This window comes from Notolabrus celidotus, chromosome 13 (genome assembly GCF_009762535.1).
Source record: "Notolabrus celidotus isolate fNotCel1 chromosome 13, fNotCel1.pri, whole genome shotgun sequence".
NCBI classification, from domain to species: Eukaryota; Metazoa; Chordata; class Actinopteri; order Labriformes; family Labridae; genus Notolabrus; species Notolabrus celidotus.
The window spans coordinates 14,902,571-14,925,054 of record NC_048284.1 but is presented as its reverse complement, the minus strand read 5'-3'; the positions used below and the strand labels follow the sequence as shown (position 1 = coordinate 14,925,054).

General features: G+C 40.2%; 1 protein-coding gene across 1 annotated transcript in view; it reads right to left on the bottom strand.

Annotated features, from left to right (window-relative positions):
* The window catches only part of LOC117824272 (potassium channel subfamily K member 2-like), a 54,416-nt gene that overhangs the window by 14,474 nt on the left and 17,458 nt on the right, over positions 1-22,484 (bottom strand). The window contains 3 exon segments of the mRNA XM_034699726.1: positions 168-363; positions 10,053-10,213; positions 21,715-21,832. Coding sequence (XP_034555617.1) covers positions 168-363; positions 10,053-10,213; positions 21,715-21,832 — 475 coding nt within the window.

Genomic DNA, 22,484 nt, shown 5'->3' with positions numbered 1-22,484 from the left:
CATAGCATGAAGCACAAACAAAGGGGGGGCTTTTCACTGCGGTGCACATCTGCTCATCAGTCACACTGGCTGAGGAATCACTCGACTATAAATACACTGATTCCATACTGAGCCTCAGACATAAAAAATGAAAGAGGGTCTATAAATCCATGGGAAAATCAAGTGACCTTTTTCCCCGGCGACAAAGTCTCCAAAGCCGATGGTGGTGAGAGTAATGACCACAAAGTAGATGGAATCCAGCGTGCTCCAGCCCTCGATGTGCTTGAAGATGACAGCTGGCAGGGCCACGAAGATGAGGCACCCGAACAGGATGAAGAGCAGAGTGGAGAAGACGCGGATCTTTGTTTGGCTGACTTTCCACTTCTGAAAAGAGAGAGAAATACATTTTGATACAGAGATATGACACAAAGCATACTGAAACCAGCGAGGATAAGAGGGAAACTTGGAAACAGCAATGTGCGAGATTAGTTTACGCAATGATAAAAGGTTGTCACCCTTACAAGTCAGCACCAGCATTACTAGTTAGTTAAAACAAATCATTACTATTTTTAGTGAGCTTAAAGGTGACATATCATGCAAAATTGACTTTTTAATGGTTCTTTACCTGAAATATGTGTCCCTGGCATGTCTACAAACCCCCCAAGAATGAAAAAAATCCATTCTGCCCCTGTTTTGATTTCTACACCTTTCTGTAAATGTGTGTGAAACGAGCCGTTTCAGACTTCCGTGTTTTTGTTACGTAACAACAATATCCGGTCTGTCACGGAGTCAGAGCTCGGAGCTTGTTCAGCCCATAGACTGCATAAAATAATACTGAATCCCTCCCCCGTTTTTCATTACCTGCACAAATGTGTGCCAACAAGGAGCTTAGGAGGGAGGCATGCTAGTTGTAGGCTGTCTTAATAAACACAAAGGTCGGTTTTACTCCCCACGTCTGCAGATTTGAAGATATAGTGGATGATTTTTATTTGTCATGGATAAGTGCTAGCGCTAATTAGCATAGCCACATAGCTATATGTTCATAGCTGTAGCTGTAGCTGTAGCTGTAGCTGTAGCTGTAGCTGTAGCTGTAGCTGTAGCTGTAGCTGTAGCTGTAGCTGTAGCTGTAGCTGTGTACCAAGACACACGTCGACATACTGACAAATAAAACAACAAGAAACACTAAATCTGTGACCAATCCTTCATAAAAGGTCCTGCTGCCTTTCTGGCAGAGGTCGGTTTTACTCCCCACGTCTGCAGATTTGAAGATCTAGTGGATGATTTTTATTTATCATGGATAAGTGCTAGCGCTAGTTAGCATAGCCACATAGCTACATGTTCGTAGCTGTGTACCAAGACACACGTCTACATACTGATAAATAAAACAACAAGAAACACTAAATCTATGACCAATCCTTCAGAAAGGTCCTGCTACAGGCGCCTCTCCGTCAGGATCAGATTCAGAGGGTTGAAGTAACGCAATCTCTGAGCAGCCGTGTATATTCAGCCAACATGTAAACATTAGATCAACGTGCTGGAGAGCCGAGGCACATCCACTTCCGGAGGGGGCGTGGTCAGAGGGAAAACAGAGTGTTCTGATGAGGAATGAAGAAGAGGACTTTTCAGGCATGCCAAAATCTGATTTCAAAGTGTTTTTTTGAGCATAAACTTTAAATACATGTTTTTGGGACCTCTTAGACCAATATATATTGATGAAAAAAACCTGATATGTCCCCTTTAACAGTAATAGAATATTCTGTTATGTGATATATGTGATGTATTATAGGTATTTTGCTGTATAGTGCTCTGGCATCTTGAAGTCTCTGCTGCTTCAGTTTACGTTTACAGGTAGGATCATGGGTAGGATGACCGGACCAAGATGGCGGCCATATTTCTTGCGCCCCAGCAGCCACTGCGGTGTCTACTCTTTATATGTCTATGTGCTCTACTATCTCTGTGTTGGATCTATTTCTGCTGCTGAACTTAAAGTTAATAGAGTGAAGTCTTAAGAGACTTAGTAGTAGTAATCCTGGCTGCTAATAATTGATAGACGACACCACGCTGTTGTTCAAAAAGCCTAAAAAATATGAATCTAGGTATTTATAAGCATTTAAAATGTTATATAATTACTTTTCTTAAGTCATTTGCAGTCATGCTTTGAGGGTGAATCTGCTGTGCAAAATGCCACATATTTCGGCAGGATTAAGAATAATTGTAAATTTCCTTTGTGGGAAATCTGATGTCTTTCAAATAGCAGTTAAACAGACTACACACACAACATGTGTTTGGACAGTGTATACTTTGTTGAATAAATTCAATTGTGCTCATTTTGACTGTTGCTTTGAATGTTTTCTTATCATCAGAGTGGGAAACTAGTCTGAAATGTAATCTCCATTCATTCGGTCGCTGGGTATATCCTTAGTTTGAAAGAACCTGAAAACCCTGAAAAACAAAATATAGCATTCCCACACAAAAAGACGATACCTGGGCAGGGTGGTGATATATTTGTCGACCATTTCTACATTTTTTTCTTTGTTCATTTGAGAACGCTGTCCATGATCAAAGATTTATAGAATCTCATAACTCTCTCCCTTTCATGTATGATCTCCTGCAACATCTGACACATGCTCTGCAGGTGATCAGAGAGCTAAGAAGTGGAAGATATACTTGATTAATCCCCATTGGGAAATAACATATTTTCACTCTTGTGTTAGATCATGTTACGCATAAATATAGGCTGATATACACACATTCACTAACAGTCTCCTATGGACTAGCGATGTCAGAGTTGCTTTTGAATGGGTGCCCTGTGCAGTTAGGGGTTCAGTGTCTTGGCCCAGCAGTGCCCAGGATATTAAACATCACCTCTATAACTACCAGCCCAATTTCCAAACTTGGTTGATAACGGGACTTGAACCAGCTTGGTTCCCAAGCCAAGTCCCTATAGACTGAGCTTCTGCCACCCCATAACGATCAGTACGCCCCCCCTCTTAATGCATTTCTTGAGGTGCAACGTCTCATGTTGAAAATAAACCTTCTCATACTGCTGCTCATCGTCCACACACAGATCAGCCGCTGTGATAGGGCAAGTGAAACATTTCAAAACACGAGTTGTGATATTGGGTGTGTTTATCAAATGTGCTGCTGATATATACAACAAAGAGACACATTAACTCACACAATAATGGAAGAAAGAGAGGGATGTTATTCTGTGGGAACTCTGAAATGCCTTTATGTTGACTAATTTATTTCCAGGCGGCAACCTCGGGTCTTAAACTATGAAGCCCATGTGGAAGTGTTATAAACTGCAATTCATCGAGAATCCTCTTGAGGCTGGCTGCAGAAACACTGGAAACCACATAGACACCAATTCAAAAAAGATGATCTTTGCAGCATTAAAAAACATGTTTACAGCCTGGTTCAAAAAACGGCTTGGCTCTACGTAGCTAATCTCTTTATCGGCACACACTACACGGGAGGTGAATTTTTTTCTAACGTGAAGGTTCAGAATATATTAAGATTCCGAGTTTTTGCCCAAATAAGGACATGACTGACTTGACTGCCCAACAGAAACACAAAGCTGTTGGCTATGAGGCTCAAACTCTGTCTCTTTACGTCACACTCTGCCTGGTTGAGTTCCGCATACCCAATATGGCTGGCGCTGTCGATTGGCTTCAAAAGGTCATGGATATTAAAATATGGACGTAATATCCATATATATAATATATTTTAACTTTCAAATATTTAGGTCTATCTACTAATTAGCTAACTCAAATATTATTCCGATTAAGTCCGCCAGTACCAGGTATTGCGCTAAAGAAATAAACACTTGAATCATTATATCCATTTCCTGCTCCCTGGTTTCCCTCCCTTCAGTGTGTTTTGCCTTCCTCACATTGGGATGAGTCATTTGGCTTTGACCTCTTACCAGGAATACATTTGCTGTTTTCTAACATTTGAAACGTCAGGCAGCAGAACTCCGATGACATCATTTCCACTGTCATGTGCTATCTGAGCAGCAGCGATGTTGGATTTGACTCAATATGCCTCAAATGTGCGGTTATATCAGCGACTCATCAAGTATTTCACATTAGTCTTATAGCAGATTTTCTGATTGATTTTCTGATTGATTCACAGCTATAACTTGTGCGATCATGCTATCATGCCAGTTTCAGTTTGATCAATCCGCAGTTCTCCAATTACAGTGCATGGAGCATATTCTGGTGTTTTCTCTGCCTTGTCACTGGAGGCGACTGCTTTCAGCTGGTTCCCCGTGCATGCTGCCCTTTTCCCTTCCAGTTATGTAAGCCCGAAGCACAGAGCCTCTGAGGGGAGCATAAAGAGCAGGCAGACCTCAAAATACTCCATCTGTGATGCCTAATGTCCTCGCTGCGCTGAACAAAATCCACTCCTACAGCACACAGTTCAAAGACACCACCAGTGAGCCACACAGGTCCAAATGAGGTGGAGACCAACAAAGCCAAACAGGCAGTATATTCCCAAAGGACTCATATAGCTGAGATAGTTTCTCCGCCAGCATCTTCAATGCACAGCGGCCACTTCAGCAGATGCTACAGCGCATCTTTTCCTATTGTTTGAACCAAGTGCCAACCTTTTTACTACTCTCCAGGGAGGAAAGCCACAGAGCCAGCGATGAATCAAAGTCATAATCAACCTGTTGCTGCCAAGGTTCAAGGAACCTGGAAAAATGGGCTATTGATAGTGCTTTCATTCTGAAAATAAAAAGCTCTCAGGAAACCTGCATTAGTGGGCTTTTAATTTATCAGACTTCTATCAGAGCATTACAGGATGTTTTTCAGCCTTTCATGACTTTACACTGATACAAAGGGAACATCGTTTTATAAATTTCTCTTTGCAAAAAACGCTGATGTAAAAGACTGTGCCACTGCCGATGCACGGGTGATCATATAAACACTCCCTTGGTTGGGGTGTTCCAATGAATAACAGCTTTTCCTGGAACTTCTGTTGATTGTTTTTTAATTGACAAATTCCCCAAGGCTATGTGTTTTAATCAAAAGAACAAGAGGCAACAAGTTAATACTGAACTTGCAGTATTAGTAAAAGGTTGACTTTCATTTCGTACCCTAAAATATCTGCACCTTTTTAAACCATTACCTGGGATGGCATTCATAGCGTTTTAAGACTTCTTCATGGTTATTATTAACTGGTTACTTTCTGCTCTTTGGTAGGGCAAAGATGCCAACAACAACTTCAAACAATATATTATATGATTACTTTATTGATATGTTGGAGTCCTTATGGACTCCATTATCAGAAATATTTAGATACCTGACACAAATGGCCATCTCCTGAGCAACTGTCCTAGGAATTGCTGTCGTGCTAAAATATTAGGGATGTAACGGTATTGTAAATATCGCGGTATCTCTGTTTCAAAACTCTCAAAATAATGCCGTGGCATGTGACAGTATCAAACAGGAACTCGAAGTACTCCCGCTAGTGTAGTTTTTTTCTGGCACTATTGAGAAGTCTGAGAAGCAAACATCATCTCCAATGATCCCCTGCGCAGTGCAGGAAGAGATGGCGGAAAGCACAGAGGGGGAGCAGAGTGGAAAACTTAAACAAGTGGAACCTCCTGTGAAGTTTAAATCAGAAGTATGGACACATTTTGGTTTAGCAGTAAACAAAAATGATGATCGAGGAGAAAACATGCAAAAAACTGTTTCCAGACACTGCCATACCGCGATCATCTACAAGTCGGGGAATACAAGTAATGTGAGACGCCACTTGATGAATCATCCCCCGGAAAAGATTCTTGATGTGAAACCAAGAAACAAGCGAGGCCAAACATCAATTTGTGAAGAATTTCAACAAAGTTTTCCTCATGACAGCACGAGAGCTTAACTAATCTCAAGGTGTATCGGAGAATTCATTGCCAAAGGCCTGCAGCTGTTTTCAGTGGTGGACAATGAGGGATTTAAAAGGTTAGTGAATGCGCTTGAGCCAAGGTACAAAATTCCATCACGGACATACTTCAGCAAAATGCAAATTACAGTAAGTGTGTTTATCCTTATCATTCCTGGCACTTAATTTTCCACACTATGACATTTTTTCAAAGTCATCTTATTTTTTTGACAATACCGCAATAATGCCGTACCGTGGCCTTAATACCGTGACGATATCGTACCGTGAGATTTTGATATTGTTGCATCCCTATAAAAAACTTTTATATTAAAAATGGCCATACTTGCATTAGCCAATAGAGAGATTATTGGTTAATTTCTACCAGGCTACCCAGTTAAGCACTTTATTTTAACTGGCTGAAACCCTGTAACAATAGTAATTCATTCCCAACAACAAAAGTGACACCATGCAGGGACAACCTGGTCACACAAGTCATATCAAATCAATCCACTGAAATGAGTCTAGCATATTTCCCCCCTGCCTGTTGTCACTGTGGCAAAATTGTTAGCTTACATTAGCTGACATTAGCATTTTAAATTGATTAACATTGTGGGATCGAAAAACGTTCATTGCAATCTCAGGCTGCTCTTTAGGGTTGGGAATTATTGACAGTTGCTGGGAACAGATGTGAAAGCCATCTGAGCTACTGCGCCTCAATCATCTCTGATGGGGAAAAGTGGAGCAACATCCTGTCCTGCAATCCAGGCTATGGCAGTAGAGCTGGTGAGAGAATATCTAAGTTGTTGTTTACTACAAAATAAAACTATAAGAAGTGTGTTGCCTTTCAGGCAAAAGATTGTTGAGACTTTTATTTTGGTAAGGCTACTTCTATTTTTGAAGGTCATTTCGTCATGTTTGTAGACTGCGACTTTTTTCTAGTCCTTTCCAGAGAGTCAGTTCAGTGAGAGCACATGGCTTTGTTTCTTCCTTTTCGGACACTGTAAGCGAAAAGACGCAATGTTGTAAGTATATAAATAATCTATTTAACAGTTTTATGATAATCTAAGGTTAAAATATGAAATATAATATTTACATTTATAAAAGCATTTCATTTGTTGTAATTAAAAAGAGAATTCATGTACATCTAATTGCACTGCGAAAAATTGAAATTTTTTGTATTGTTTATTACAGTTTTCACTCTATCTGTGTATGAAGATGAGCCAAAGTAAAGCCACAGGAAACAATACTACGACTCATGTCCTCTTTGTATAAGTTAGAGTTTAGCTGGTTGGATAGCCGCAGCTCCTACACTGCAGCGAAGACAACATAAGCAGTAATAATAAAAGCAACAATTACAAGCTTTTTATATGTTAATGTGCCAACAGCAAAGCTCTGAGAAGAAGAGAGAATGGGCACATTTCTTGACATGACAAGAGTACTGATAATGAGAGCATGTGTTTTGTCTTCAAAAGATTACAGGATGAATACGGCGAAGTGTACCATTTATCTATTCAAACTGATTTATGCTTTGACAATTATTGTCATGACAGAGCAGTCTGTGCTAGACCTGAACTGAAGTGTCAGGTAATGCAATGATCAAAAAGTGCATGGATATGACATCACCAGCTTGAATTAGTTACTACAGTTTTCAAGATGTGCAAACTGTGATGACACAACTAACCATGGATTAATATTAAAATGTCATAAAAAGAACAACACATTTGACCACTTCGGTTAGTGGGTTATTTATTTATACAGTATATCTACTTTGAGGGGAAAAAAGCTGGTCTTCAAAATAATAGAGTAACAACATCCTGGGCCCGTATGCATGTCCAGCCATTACACAAACAGTACCATTAGTCTTAACGTACAATTGTGAAACAGCCCATTTGGCCGTAGCGTTAGCCGTATGCACAACTGCAAATAATTGGCCAATTAACTAATTGCGCCATGAAAGCGAGGCTGGTGCAAAACGTCATATGTCCAGGGAACCTCCTGGAAAACACCTATCCAACAAACAACAACAAACATGGAGAGCGATACCGGTGTGACTGACAGAAGATCAAGAAAAAATGATTTTTCAGCAGAAGAAATTGACATTTTATTACAAGAATATTGAATGAACAAACAGCTTTTATCAGCAAGTCAATCGTCAAAGATAACAATCAAGGATAAAGGGAAAGTTTGGCTTAAGATCTTGACCAGGTAAATGCGTGTGGTGTTTCTGAGCGCACAGTAGAAGACCTACAAAATAAAACAATGTCTTCGCATATTTCGTCTTAAAAGGTAACGCATAAGCACAATGTCCGCCATCCTTTAAACAGCCTAACAGCTGTGGTAATCCTGCCGTTAGCACCTGTAATGGTGGGGTGTACCACCATTAAATGTAATGCTTTGTCGGGGCGTTAACCTGGCTCATGCATACAGCTAATCGATTTTTTTTTCACCATTTGTACAAACGGCCCGTTTTCATCGCTAATGGCTGGACGTGCATACGGGCCCAGATCTTTACATTACTCCCAGAGCTGGTACATATGCTATTATGATACTTATTATTACCACCAACACCACCCACTGAAAGTTGTAACAGTTTAAAATCACTCTCCTATATGGAGAAAAAAGACCACTTTTCATCCTCAGCCTCCTATTGGGTGATTGGTTCCTACGACTCCATGACTAACTCATCACCAATGCTCCAATCACAGTCTTCTAACACCCAGTGCCTGAGCTCAAGGATGTTCACAGCTAGTCACCACTTAATTTAGTATTCACACTCACAAAAAGAAAAAAAATGCTGTGAAATTGCTTCATCTGTGCTGTTCTTCTTGATTTCACACACACTAATTTAAAAACAGTGCCTTCTAAAAGATATCCAGCAAGTCTCAGTTTACGTGTGTAGCTGAAAGTGTTACTCACAAAATGCGGATGCAATATGTTATATGCCTCCACATCTGCTTACCATTTTCTCTGTCACATTTAAATGTGCATTTCTTTGGATCGGGGGCCGTTTTATCCCTCGTTTTTTTGTTAGGCCAGCTGAAGAGATCTGGGACATGTACGAAAGTTTTAGAGTCAAGTCTGCAGCCGCTGTGTCTCTGTATGTGTGGTGCAGGCTTTCGCCACTGAGCTGGAGTGATAACAATCCTTGTACTTTGGATTCTATTCTATCATTCCCGTTTTAATTATTTGTAATTTCATTAATCATCAGTAAAAGAAAAATCACACTTCTGCAGACCACTTTGTCGCATTAATCATCATGTGCTGAGAGCTGTCATCAAGACTGATTTTCCCATCATTAATCAGCTGCACGACCCCTTTGATAAGTGATGCAGTTATTTTATAAGAACATGATGTTGTTTCAATAGTCTATAAAAACATATAAGTCTATGCCATGTGCGGATAAAACAAACCTGTTATAGGTCAGGTGTTCTCCAAATTGGCTGGTGCACCTAGCAGCTGTTTGATCGCTCTGCTTTTTCACAGCAGGCCTTCGAGTTTCCAGGAGAAACTTAATGACTAACCATCAACCGGCCCGAGCAGCAGGCATCGTTTATATTCTGTATGTTCAACATGACTAATGGTGCTTTCTAACTGCTCTGCCAGGACTGTGACATTTGGTTTTGTGTGCATGCGTATACTGTATGTGCCTCGAACAGCAGTCAATGTGTGATTTCCACAGTGATTAATAAGCCTTCTATCATTATTTCAGTGAGGTTTATTGATCTATGTGTGCTGCTGGTTTATTTTACTGCCTCAGACAAGGAAATAAGATGGAAACAGTCCAGTGCGTTTATCACAGGAGAAGATAGAAACACAAAACTCTGCCAAGCTTTGAAACTTGCTCTAAAATAACTGCAATTTGCTGATCTCAGCTTGCATCCCTGAAACAAACTGTCTGCAATCAAGATTGGTTTCCAGGAGTCGGTTGACATGGTAACCCCAAAACTGCGACCATTTCTTCCACTTGGTAAACTGCAGACGGCTGAGGAAAAAACAACTCCTGCACTTACACAATAATCAGCTGCAGGATCTTTACATACTGCAGCTCTTTATAGAAGCAGCAGGGTCATATACTTTTATTGCTACCAACCCATTTCCTGCTTCATTATGTGCTTTCTGCATTAAAGTGGCTCATGGCACACGGGCAAATACACAGAAGAGTGCGAATTATTCGTAATGCAGGTACTCACCACAATCATCTTCTCAACTTTGGCGATGCCTTTCCCAAAAATGGTCCCCAGCTGGTCCCCAACACCGGCCAATAAGAACCCAAACAGGGGGATTCCGAGCAGAGCGTAGATTATGCAGAAGATCCGGCCTCCTTCTGTGTGAGGAGAGATGTTCCCGAACCCTGCCAGAGACGAGACACAGAGATCATCAGCTCATGAAGTAAATCCGATTTTAAAAAAGTAGGGCTGTCGAAATTGACTCGATAACCACGCGTTAATTCAAATTCCTCTTAACGCCATTAATTTATTTGACGCGCAATTAATGCACGCACGTTCTGTGTATGACCCTCGGCCCGCCCTGTAGTTTGGGAAATCAGGAATCGATACAGCAGTAACATAACATTGTGGATGACAAGAAGAAATGAATAAAGAGGGTGTTTTGAATGGCAAGTTCAGCTTTAAAGCACTGCCAGATGGTTCTCTGGACAAGACCAAAGTTATCTGCATTTACTGTCAATGTGACGGAGACGCATGGACAATGCATCTGTTGTTGTGATGCATGAGCTCAATCACTTTGTGTTGAGCTGCTTAAAAAAACAGGATGTTTAGTTAGTTGGATATTACATGGTGGTAGTGTAACGCCGTAACTTGTTTAATCTCTCTGGGACTGTTAAACTTCAACAGCGTTAACTAGAAACTTAAGTAGTTATACTTGAGGGCTGTGAGGAAGAAAGAGCACGGGACAACTTCTGCTGTGCGTCGTGATGCCTTTACTGACTCTTCCTCAACATAGTACAACAGCACATCAAACTCATTTGACACCTTCACTTCAACTCAAAACCATATCACCCTGAGCAACCTTAAAGAGGTAGTGCAATATATGAAATAGAAGTATTTCGAACTTCATTAAAGAACTTAATGATACAAATACTTGCCCTTTCAGCATATTTTTTGAGCATGCAGTACCTTTGATGTTGTGTGGCAATTGTTCTGGACAGTATTTGTCATTGTTTTGGATTGCTGAAATAATAATAAACATGCATTTGCATAAAACAAGCATATTTGTTTACTCCCATGTTGATAAGAGTATTAAAAACTTCAAAATTATCCCTTTAAGGTACATTTAGAACAGATAAAAAAATATGCGATCAATTTGAGATTAATCGCCAGTTAACTATGGACATCATACGATTAATTGCGATTAAAAATATAAACGATTGACAGCCCCAACAAAAAGAGATGTAATGGTGTTGTTGGCTTTGTAGAGTAGCATAATAAACAACTGTAAAGACCTACTACAAAGGGTCCAGGTAGATGCTACCAATCATGTGTTATTTATGTGATTATCTTGTAATGTGATTTTACAACTCTGGCCTAAACAGGCTTCTGGCTCTGCCTTCCTTGTCCTCTTGCTAACTGGCCCTGGCTCTGCCTTCTCTGTCCTCCTTTTAACATCTTTTTTCATACTACCCTCTCTGTTTTCTGTCTTTTTCTCTTCTATCTTGGTGTGAGAATGTGGGGGGGAGGTGAGAGCAAGAAAGAAGGGGGATGTTTCCAGGATGCTGGAGCTGACTGTTAAGCCTCCCTAAGGTGCTGTGGGCCTGACTGCATGAAACACAGCTAAAGGGAGGTATCTACGTGATAACCCTCTCTTGCTGCCCATTCATCCATACATTCTTCATGCTTGGGTGTTGGGACACTAAGGACCATGTGGTAGGTTATGTAACTTCTCAGTAGAGCGTTGATATCTTTACATTAGAACACAAATATCTTGGGTTTAGTGTAAACTGATTACCTTTAAAAGACAAAGTTTTGCCACATATGACTTCAAGGTACTCCCACATCAGCTACAGTTGAAGTCCTTTGGGAGTTTATACATCACTATTTTTAATCACCATTGACGTGTCAGTCGTCTAAGATGAACAGGGTTTCCCTTCACACGTCTACAGTTAGTCCAAATGCTGCTGCTTGTCTCTTAACTGGTACTCATAAGCAAGAACACATAACCTCCATCCTTGTCTCCCTCCATTGGCTACCTGTTAATTTAAGGATTCATTTTAAGGTGTCATTGTTTATTGTCAAATCTTTAAATGCCGTAACACTACAGTACATATCTGACCTCCTGCAAGGCTACACCCCCTCGAGGTCTTTGAGGTCTGCTGATCAGCTGCTTCTTGTGGTTCCTAAGACCGGACTGAAAACCAGGGGTGACCGTTCATGTTAGATTATCCCAAACCTTAGCAACTTTTAAATCACTTCTTAAAAGTTGTTGTTATTCCTTGGCTTTTAACCCAGAATGAGAGTAGTGTGGTCTCTGTCTGTTTTTTTTTATTGCCTTTTTTTGTGTTTTCATGTGTTCGGAATTATTTTTCAAGTGTCTTATGTGTTTTATTATTTATTTTCTCAGTGTTTTTCTGTGTTTTATTATTAAATGATTTATTTAATTGTACTGATGTTTTATGTGTTTTTATAATTTATTTATTTAATATATTTTACAGTGTAATTATGTATTTATTATCATTTTTTACAGTGTTTTATTAGGATGTAATTATTTTTTACTGTCTCTGTTTTTTATTTTATTTTTCATAGTGTTTTTTATTATTTATTTATAGTTTATAGTGTTTTATGTGTTTCATTTTTTATTTTTAACAGTGCTTTGTTATTATTTATTTATATTTTACAGTGTTTTATTAATCATTTATTTATATTTTGTGACCCAGTCTTAGAGTTGGTGTACAGCATAAGCTTGGTCTAATCTACATTTAGTACAAACTTCAGTTCAAGCAGTGTATATATTGCTGCCTTCCTTTCTTTTGGTATGTCTGATGAATTAACATCAATCCAGGAAAGACTCTGTGAATATTGAGCCTCTCTGTAAACACAGCTACCTCGCTGAATGACACTAAAGGAGAGAAATGGCCGACCATGTAGTCCAAGCAATGATTATAATTGTTCAGTCAATGTTCATTGCACATTCTGCCTCACAAAGCTCAGCGTATGTCCAAGCAAGAAGACTGTTTCATTCTCATTCATACATTCATTCATTAAGTCATCATTCATTCATGTCGCTCCCTCTCCTTCTACCTCTCCTTCTCCATCCCTACCTGCTCCAGTGTGCAGCTGATCATGGGTCTTTACTCCTCAGCCTATCAGGTTTGGCCACAGCCTTAATGGTCCAATCATCCTGTTGCTTTCAAATTCTTTAGTCAGTTCACTCTCTCTTCAGCAGTCAGTTTCAGAGCAATTGCTGAGACCCTCCTCCATCCCTATTCGCCTCGTCAGTGTTGTAGGCCAGCTCCTTATCCTGCATCCTTATCCTGCATCCTATTTCACCGCCACCACCACCACCACCAGTCTCTGGACTCCATCAGGGTGGTATCCTATCCTGCTCTCACCTCTCACTACCTCTTTGGGACACATCATATTAGGGTCTTGTCACCAAAACATAGCACGTCTTTTTTTCTCTAAATTTGTAGAATAGATAATTGTTGACTGTAATTAAGTTTCTCCTGATTGGATCAGCAGCACACCAAAATAGCAAAGTAATCAATTCAATCTAAACTCTAAAGCTTTGCACAAACTCGACTGTGCTGTAATGTCACCGCAGACATGCAGCTTGGAGAAATGTCAATATGCAGAGATGGAGATATATAAAAGCACTGGATCATACCCAAGGCTCATAATTCTAACACTCACTGTACATTCCAAGCTGCGACTTTAATTAAATACGTAAAGAAATGAAATGAACACCAGAAACAAAAAGATTGTATCATGAATATAGGATACGAGTTCATCACTGGGTCCCTGCCTTTCATCTTCTCTCCAAACATATCATCACGAGCAGCGACAGGAGCAGGTGGGCCTTATAGAAATCCATACGTTAATCCCTGCATCTCATGCAAGCCAAACCTCCAGATAGACTCCACACATTGTGCAACACATGATTTTTCATTATTCAACATTTCATAAGAGCTCTGCATAATGAAACTCATGCACTTCTCTCCTTTAATGGACTCATCTGTCTCAGGATAGGAGCCTTAGGGTGCCCTTTAATAACTTCCCAGGCTCACACTGGAGTGGGGTGGCATTAAATGTGAGAAAAACTGTCAATCAAGCCTCGCTAATTTCATGATTAGTTCAATGAGAGACAGGATGCTGGTTTCGTTTTTAACACCTCTGGGTGCCTCTGCAGAACAAACGGGAAACAGCAGCTCTCTAATTTGTCGACACATCTATTATTTTTTTCTATCTTTATCCAGACTGAATTAAACAGATTTAATGTTGTTTACATTCACGTCTCATTGTGAAATGTGATCACGTTATCAGACATGAAAAGCAACTCTAGCTTGGTAAGCTAGAGGGCTTCCACAGGCAATTAGCTGTATTTGCATCAAAGAGCATAAAAATGATAAAGTGAGGTTAAAAAACACATTATTTTAGAGACAGAGTTAGAACTTCCACATTCTTCCACTTCTTAAAAAAGAAAAAGAAGGCTCATATGTTACATGTATGATATACAGTATCTCACAAAAGTGAGTACACCCCTCACATTTCTTCTAAAGACGATGCACAGGAAAGCCTGCAAACAGTTAGCTAAAGACAGCAGACTAAGGACATTTACTGGAACCATGTCTTGTGGTCTGATGAGACCAGGATAAACTTATTTGGCACAGATGATATCAAGTGTGTGTGGTGGCAACCAGGTAAGAGTACAAAGACAAGTGTGTGTTGCCTACAGTCAAGCATGGTGGTGGGAGTGTCATGGTCTGGGTCTGCATGAGTGCTGCCGGCACTAAGGAGCTACAGTTCATTGAGGGAACCATGAATGCCAACATCCACAAGATGGCCCCTGCCTTGCTAAAGAAGCTGAGGGTAAAGGTGATGGAGTGGCCTATCATGTCTCTAGACCTAAACCCTATTGAGCATCTGTGTGGCATCCTCAAATGGAAGGTGGTGGAGCGCAAGGTCTCTTACATCCACCACCTCCTTGATGTCATCATAGAGGAGTGGAAGAGGATTCCAGTGGCAACCTTTGAAGCTCTGGTGAACTCCATGCCCAAGAGGGTTGAGGCAGTGCTGGAAAATAATGGTGGCCACACAAAATATTGACACTTTGGGCCAAATTTTGACATTTTCACTTAGGGGTGTACTCACTTTTGTTGCCTGTGGTTTAGACATTAATGGCTGTATGTTGAGTTATTTTGAGGGGATAGTAAATTTACACTGTTAAACAAGCTGTGCGCTGACTACTTTACATTATATCAAAGTGTCATTTCTTCAGAGTTGTCCCATTAAAAGAAGATATAATTAAATATTTGCAGAAATGTGAGGGGTGTACTCACTTTTGTGAGATACTGTATATCGACTTCAGCATTAGATTATACAAATGGTCTAAAATTTGAGACCTTTTCTGCTTTCTGCTTGGACCATTTTCTCTCACAGGACTCAAATTAAATATTAAATGCTAATTTTAAAGTCATTTGATTAGTTTCAACCCTGATTAAATATCACCAGCATTAATAAAGCATAAAACTTAAGATTTGTATTTCAATATGACCCACAGCCTTGAGAAAGACTAGCTTGATGTCAGTTTCAGCCCCCATGTTGCTGTGTTTATAACACTACAGACTTTGTTATATAATTATCTCATGCAGTCACATGACACACTTTGTACTATCTTGTTGAAAGAGCAAATGTGACTACAATGGACACTAAAAGTTTAATGACTTCCTTCTGAACTCCTTAAGTGATGCTTTGTGAGCAAAACAGCAACACGTCATTGAACCGAGTGACTTCATTTACCTCTCTTAAAGACACAGAGAAGAAAAGAAGCTGATTGGGGCGATATAAGACGAAAGAGAAGAAGAAAAAAAGAGAAGAAGTAGAAGAAGATGAGGAAGAAGAAAAGAAGAAGACATTCTTTATTGATCTCCAAGGGCAACTTCAATTTAACACGGTATTTGAATGTGCAACACGCACACACACACAGGCCAGAAATACACTGCCATGAACAAACAGGGTCCTATGAACATGCACTAATGGAGAGAGAGGGGGCAGCACATGGACGAGTGCTCTCATCAGTTGTGGGTTTGGTCTTATTGGGGGAAGCCTTGCTTAGCAGTGCCCAGGAAGTGACCTACCTATTTCCAGCATACCTTGGTCCTTACTAGGACTTCAACCAGTGACCCTTCGGTTTCCAAGTCACGTCTCTGCAGACGGCTATCCAATTAATGCAGGATAACTCAGGATAATGTATTGTAAGTGGGTGATTAGGTTGTCCCTGGCATTGCCAATAGGGATGCTATTCAGAATTAATAAGCATTGTCTAGAGGACCAATCTGAATCAAGTCTTTAACACAGCAGGGTGGTTATAACGATAATAAGAATAATTGATAAGACTTATACAGCGCTGTTCAAGATACTCAAAGATGCTTTCGATAATGTGCAAAACAAATAAAGGTATATGATACAGAAGGACAGATAAGGGGTGGAGAGAGTAGAGGTCACGAGTTGTAGGCTTTTTTGAACAGGTAGGTTTTGAGTTTATTTTTAAATGAGAGAAGTGACTCAGAGTTGCGGATGTTTGGAGGGAGAGAGTTCCAGAGAGTTGGAAAAGGCTCTGTCCCTCCAAAGTGTGGTGCTTGGTCTTGGTGATGGGGGACAGGAGGGTGGGATCTGAGGATCTGAGGATGCGAGATGGGGGAGTGGCGTTTAAGGAGGTCAGTCAGGTATGAGGGGGCAAGGTGATTGAGGGCTTTGTAGGTGATGAGCTGGATCTTTAAGTGGATTCAGTGTTGTATGGGGAGCCAGTGAAGGTGCTTAAGGATGGGTGTGATGGGTGTGATGGGTGTGATGAGAGCTCTGGAGCGGGAGTGGGTGAGTAACTGGGCAGCTGAGTTCTGAACATATTGTAGTTTTTGAAGGAGGATTAGTAAGACAGCAGGGTAATAAATAAATATCATTGCACTGTTATTCATTTTAATTTCACTGCCAGTTACTCAACACATTAGGATTTTTCCCTGGATTTAATCAAATTTAATTGAAAGAGCAAGAAAAAAAAAATTTCAAAATGATGTACATCGCATTAAAATGATAAAATACTACCATGCATTTTTATGGAATCTGGACACTTTTTCCACTGCAAAACACTTCACAACACAATCTAAGGTGGACTAATCACAATGATTATCCTTTTTAGTTAGAGTACAATGAACACTGAAGATTCAGTGGAGATCACTCTTACTGAAACACTAAAGAGAATGAGAGCTTCAGCGGGGCTATAGCAGTAGAAGACACTTAATAAGGGAGTCCCACAGGGAAGAAAAGCTGTGAGATCAATTGTTACTGCAGCTACTTCACTCCCTGGAGATCAGAGAAAGAGTGGGAACAGATACACTGATATTTCAAAAGATGGAAGTGAATGGGGGAAAGAATCTTAGCCTCAATACAGCACCGCCATTTTTGTTCTCTGTATAAAAAAATCAATCTGTGACATGAACCCCTCTCATTCAGCTCCATCTGAATTTAGTAAAAAATGCAGTGTACAAATGTTTTGCACCGACTAGGATTCAAACTGAAACAACGGCTCCATACAATAACGAGCATGTCTTTGCAAAGCAGCAATGCTGGGAGAACATTTTGTACCAATCACGCAAAATTACAATGATTACCAACACACATCACTGTAATTATGTGCTGTTCACACTAACAAGCAGGTGAAGGTGATGCTGACTTAACATTAGGAAGTGAGGTTCCTGCAGCAAAAATGAAACAATGAAAACTCAGGCATATGGCCCAATAACAAATGTCTTACTTTGCAACCTTTCCTGGATGCCTTTCAAAACAGAAAGAAAAAATCAACCCACTTCAAACAATATAAAAGCCACAGAGCTGTCTGTAGTTCATTTCACTAGATTCCTTCACTTTCTACATCCGTAAATCTGCCTCTTGTAGAAACAGCTACTTCACTTTGGCAAGCGAGTGAAAGCAGAAAGTCAACTCACTCAATCTGAGGTGAGCAAAGAGAAAACTCAAAGTTCAGCTTTTCACTTACAGCATCATCATTCATGTGCACCATCATTCTGATACTAAAGCACATATTTTGCTAACCAGAGGGCAAAGTCAAGTTACTGCAGCGCTGTAACATTTTCTGACAGGATCCAGGAGATGTGATGTGAAGCCCAAGAGCTCACCAAACCCAGAAAGGATTTTTTAAATCATTTTATTTAACCAGGTTGGTCCCACTGAGATCAAAGATCTCTTTTCCAAGGGAGACCTGGCCAAGACAGATAAGTTAGGTCTGCCTGGACTAGCCAGATTAGAAGTCTAGTGTAGATAAGCAGAATCTGGAACAGTGTTTCGGTTAACGACATTTCAAGGCAAAATATTCACCAAGATATCCAAACCTGATAACTGTTTTAAAGCTAGGTTGGTAGACAGGAAAACTAGAACTAATCTGAATGTAGCATTTCCTCAGGACTCTGTCTAAACCCTCTCCTCTCTCCCCTCAGAGCTCCTCCAAAACGACGCCCCCACTCACATGCACTAGCACCGCTGATTCGCAACCATATGATCGTGACTGATTCAAAACCGGTCCTCAGAACATTGTTGGTGTTTTGCACTAAGTCAACTCATGTCTCACTCAGCGGTAATAAAACACCAAAACATTATCACAGTGAAAGTTAAAAACACAAACAAACATGGCTATTGTTCATACTCACAACTGTCATGCTAGCATTGTCCAGTTGTACCAGTGACACAATATCAGGAGAAAAGCTATAATACTACATCTAAATTTTCTGTAGGACTTACTGAATGTCATTAATTTTTTTGGCTTGTCAGAGCCCACGTGGTGAGAGCTTTTAGACTCTGATACGGACTGCAGTCCTGAGCAAAGCACCTCATCGGATCAGAGGGGACAGGCCCGAGGTCGAGCGAGAGGGGCAGTTAATAGAGTCAGGGGAAGCAGATGCAGGGGGCGGGGAGTGAACGCCCGGGAAATGTACGAGCAGGAGGCGGGCAGAACGGCAGGACAGGATTTGATTGGTTTCATAAATTGGACCCTTAAGGCAGGGGCTGGTTGTTTTTTTCCTAGGTTTACTCCGGCTGTAAATAGCGGCTTTTTTTCACTCTTTTTTAAGAAGACGTTATGTATTGCCATCGGGACATAAAGATCATTTTAACCAGTATAACAAAAAGTGTATCTAAATCTGACTACCAACCCCAGCTTTAATTTCAAATCAAAGATAGTACATTTTGTGGTTACAGAACGAGATCTGACAGCATGTTGAAGAGGTGAAATGGTGCCAGAAAGCCCACTGAGCAGAAACACATCTATCAAGGTCTGCTTGGACGAGCCAGATGAGTCGACAGACTGTGTGTGTGCATGTGTGTGTGTGCGTGCGTGTGTGTGTGTGTTCAGTATCCCTGATAGCAGGCTCTTACAGCTGCCACACAGAGTGAGTAATGGTGTAGAAAAAGTGAAGCTTGTTGGCGTCCCAGGCTGTATTAATGTGTTACTGCCTGAGACATGCCAGCTCCGTAATTACACTGCACGATATTTGAATGCAAAGAAACAAATGCCTTTTAAATTATAGTCCCCATTACCTCATTAGACCACATCGTTTCTTTGTAAGTTGCAGACTTATGATCTATTGTTGTGAATAAATTACTGTTGTTCTGATGATAGTAACAGTATCATTATCAGCTGTCTAAACTATGGTTTCTGTTTGGGAATGAAGGCAGTCATCAGTGCAATGAAAAGTTAGTCTCGAAAATCAACTGGTTTCATGTAAATTATTGTGTGACAACAACACTTTGATATTTGCAGAGTAGAGCTAATAAAATATCAGAAATGTGGGTGTTTTTCAATCAATGTTAGTTTTAAAATCAGTCGAGGTTTCGGAGTTAGTGTCAGGAATTAGAATTAAAAGACCAGTAAGATTAGCAGGAGATTGAGTCTATTGCAGATAACAGAATCAACCAATTCGAACACTTTAATAAAGATAGAAATGGGAATAATGTTAGTGAGAGCCACAGTCCTCTACTCTGATTCTCCTTGACCTCAGCTCGGCCTTTCATACAGTGGACCCCTGCCTTAATCAGCAGTCTGGAGAACACTTGAAATAAATAATGTTGCACTGGACATGTTCATTTCTTTTATGTCCCAGAGGTCTTCTTCTGTAATGCTTGGAAATGCAGCTAGTCTCTCATGAGAGACCCCCAGGGCTCTATTTTGTGTCTCCTCTTATTTACTGTTTACAATCCAGCGTAGACACAGTATAGACTTTAACTGTTATGCAGATGACACCCAACTGTTTATAGGCATAACACATAGAAAGAGAAGTGATGATGTAACACCACTACCTGCTGCTCTGCACTGGCTTTTTTTTTTAGGTATTAGAATTGCACTGCTTCTTCTTGAAGCCAGGCTCCAACTTGGATCTGTGAACTGCTAACTCCCTTTGAGCCTGACCACTGTCTGAGGTCTTGTAGCAGGGCCATCCTTGAAGATCTCAGGTGGGCAAACTCAGTGTCCCCTTTTAAATCTCTTCTTAAAACTCACTTCTATCATCTTGCCTTTCTTTAACTGTTGGCTTTGCTGTACTTTTCTTTTTTTACCTTGTGTTATATAAGTACTGGATCTGACTTATCTGTTAATGGCTTTAATTATTTGCCCTGTTTTTATTGTTTTTTGCTTTGTTCTAATTACTTGCTTTTGTTCTTAACTTTTAAACACTTTGTTTATGGAGAGTGCTACAGAAATACAATCATTATTTCTATTATTGACAGCAGTTCTCATGCCCAAATTTCGTAAAAACCAATGCTTTGTCAATTTCAGCTTATTGGACACGAAGTAGCCCTCCAAATTTACATTAAATATATGGAGCTTTTCAAAAGCTCTGATGTAAGCTCATTTCCAGCAGCATTTATCATCATATTGATCGATGAATTCCACACAAGTTGATGGATGGGACGTTGAACCCCTGCCTGGGACCGGGCCACTATTGAGTGATTATTCAAAACCCCATCCATTTAACTATTTCTTGCCTTAACCAAAAAACTACTCTTTTCCTGACCAAACAGATCATGTCATATTAACAATGTGTTGAGTAAAATACAATCTGTATGAAATGCAACAGATGCTGCCTTGTGTGAAGTCTGAGACACCAAAGAAATGTGAGGAAGTGGTTGGCTGGAGTTGCTATACCTTCAATATGAGTCAGGTACTTGGATGCTGGTACATCAGCTTGCATGTTGATATAATTAGGAGCTCATAAACCCTGAATTTTGTTGCTGTGAATCACTTTTAGAACAAAACACTGGTGGTTTTGTGCTGATAAATATAACTCTGTTTTGTGACACAGGGAGAGAGTCTGTGCCAAAGCAAGTGCAAACTTGAGTTTCAAGTATATGAGGCCAACTACAAGTTTTTGGCCTGCAGTCCAAGCACCAACTTGGCAGGGATGCAAATTTTGGGTAAGTGAGTGTAACCTGATGCCAAAATAGTCATTAGAAGTGCATTGTGCTTTTGCTACCTTAATGAAAGAAAAAAAGTTAAATGGACCGAGCATATAAAGCCATTTCCTACACTGAAAAAGGAAATGTCCTAACATTTTGAATGCATTATTAAGCATGTCTAAGAGAAAATGATGAGGACTGAGTGAAAAACTTGTCATCTTACCGATGGTGGTGATAACAGTCCCAGCAAAGAAAAAGGAAGAGGTGATGTCCCAGAGGCTCGTCTGGTTGGGTGCATTTCCTGTAGGGTTCACACCAGCTCGGACCGCTGAAACCACTTGCTGGAACAGAGAGAGAGAGGAAAAAAAAGAGCTTGCAGATGAATAATGTGTTCCAGTGGGAGTGTGGTTTAGGATGGGCTGAAGAGGGTAAGAAATTAGTGGTGTGCATCAGATTTCTTGGGGAATAGATGGTAGCCGAGATAAACATCCACCCCTACCACATTAAGAGTTATACATTGTGTCACATTTTAAAAGCCTTTCTCACACGTGCCTCTAGACTAAAATGAAAGTCTTTAAGATCTGGCAGTTCTGAAAAGTGTTTTAAGCATACAGTAATTTGAGCATAAACGTTATTCCAGCATGTGATTTCTAATTATTTCCACTTTCTCAAAATGTTTCAACAAATTAAAATCTGCATCTTCTCACTGAGCAAAACACAGCGCTAAGGCAAGAACAGACTGTTGTCATTGTAGAATTATACAATCTGCACCAGTTACCTGAGGCTTTCTTTCATTTCATCTGATGTTTAACCTGCACATTTTATAACACATGTGCAGAAACTGCATAGTATAACTCCACAATACATAATACTCAATTCAGCAGAGTGCCTTCAATGTGCAAAAAAAATCATGCAGGGTAACCAAGGAAACACAACCACTACAGATGCAGTGTTACTGGCTTCTGTGAGTCTGATGAAAAATTCATGTCATAT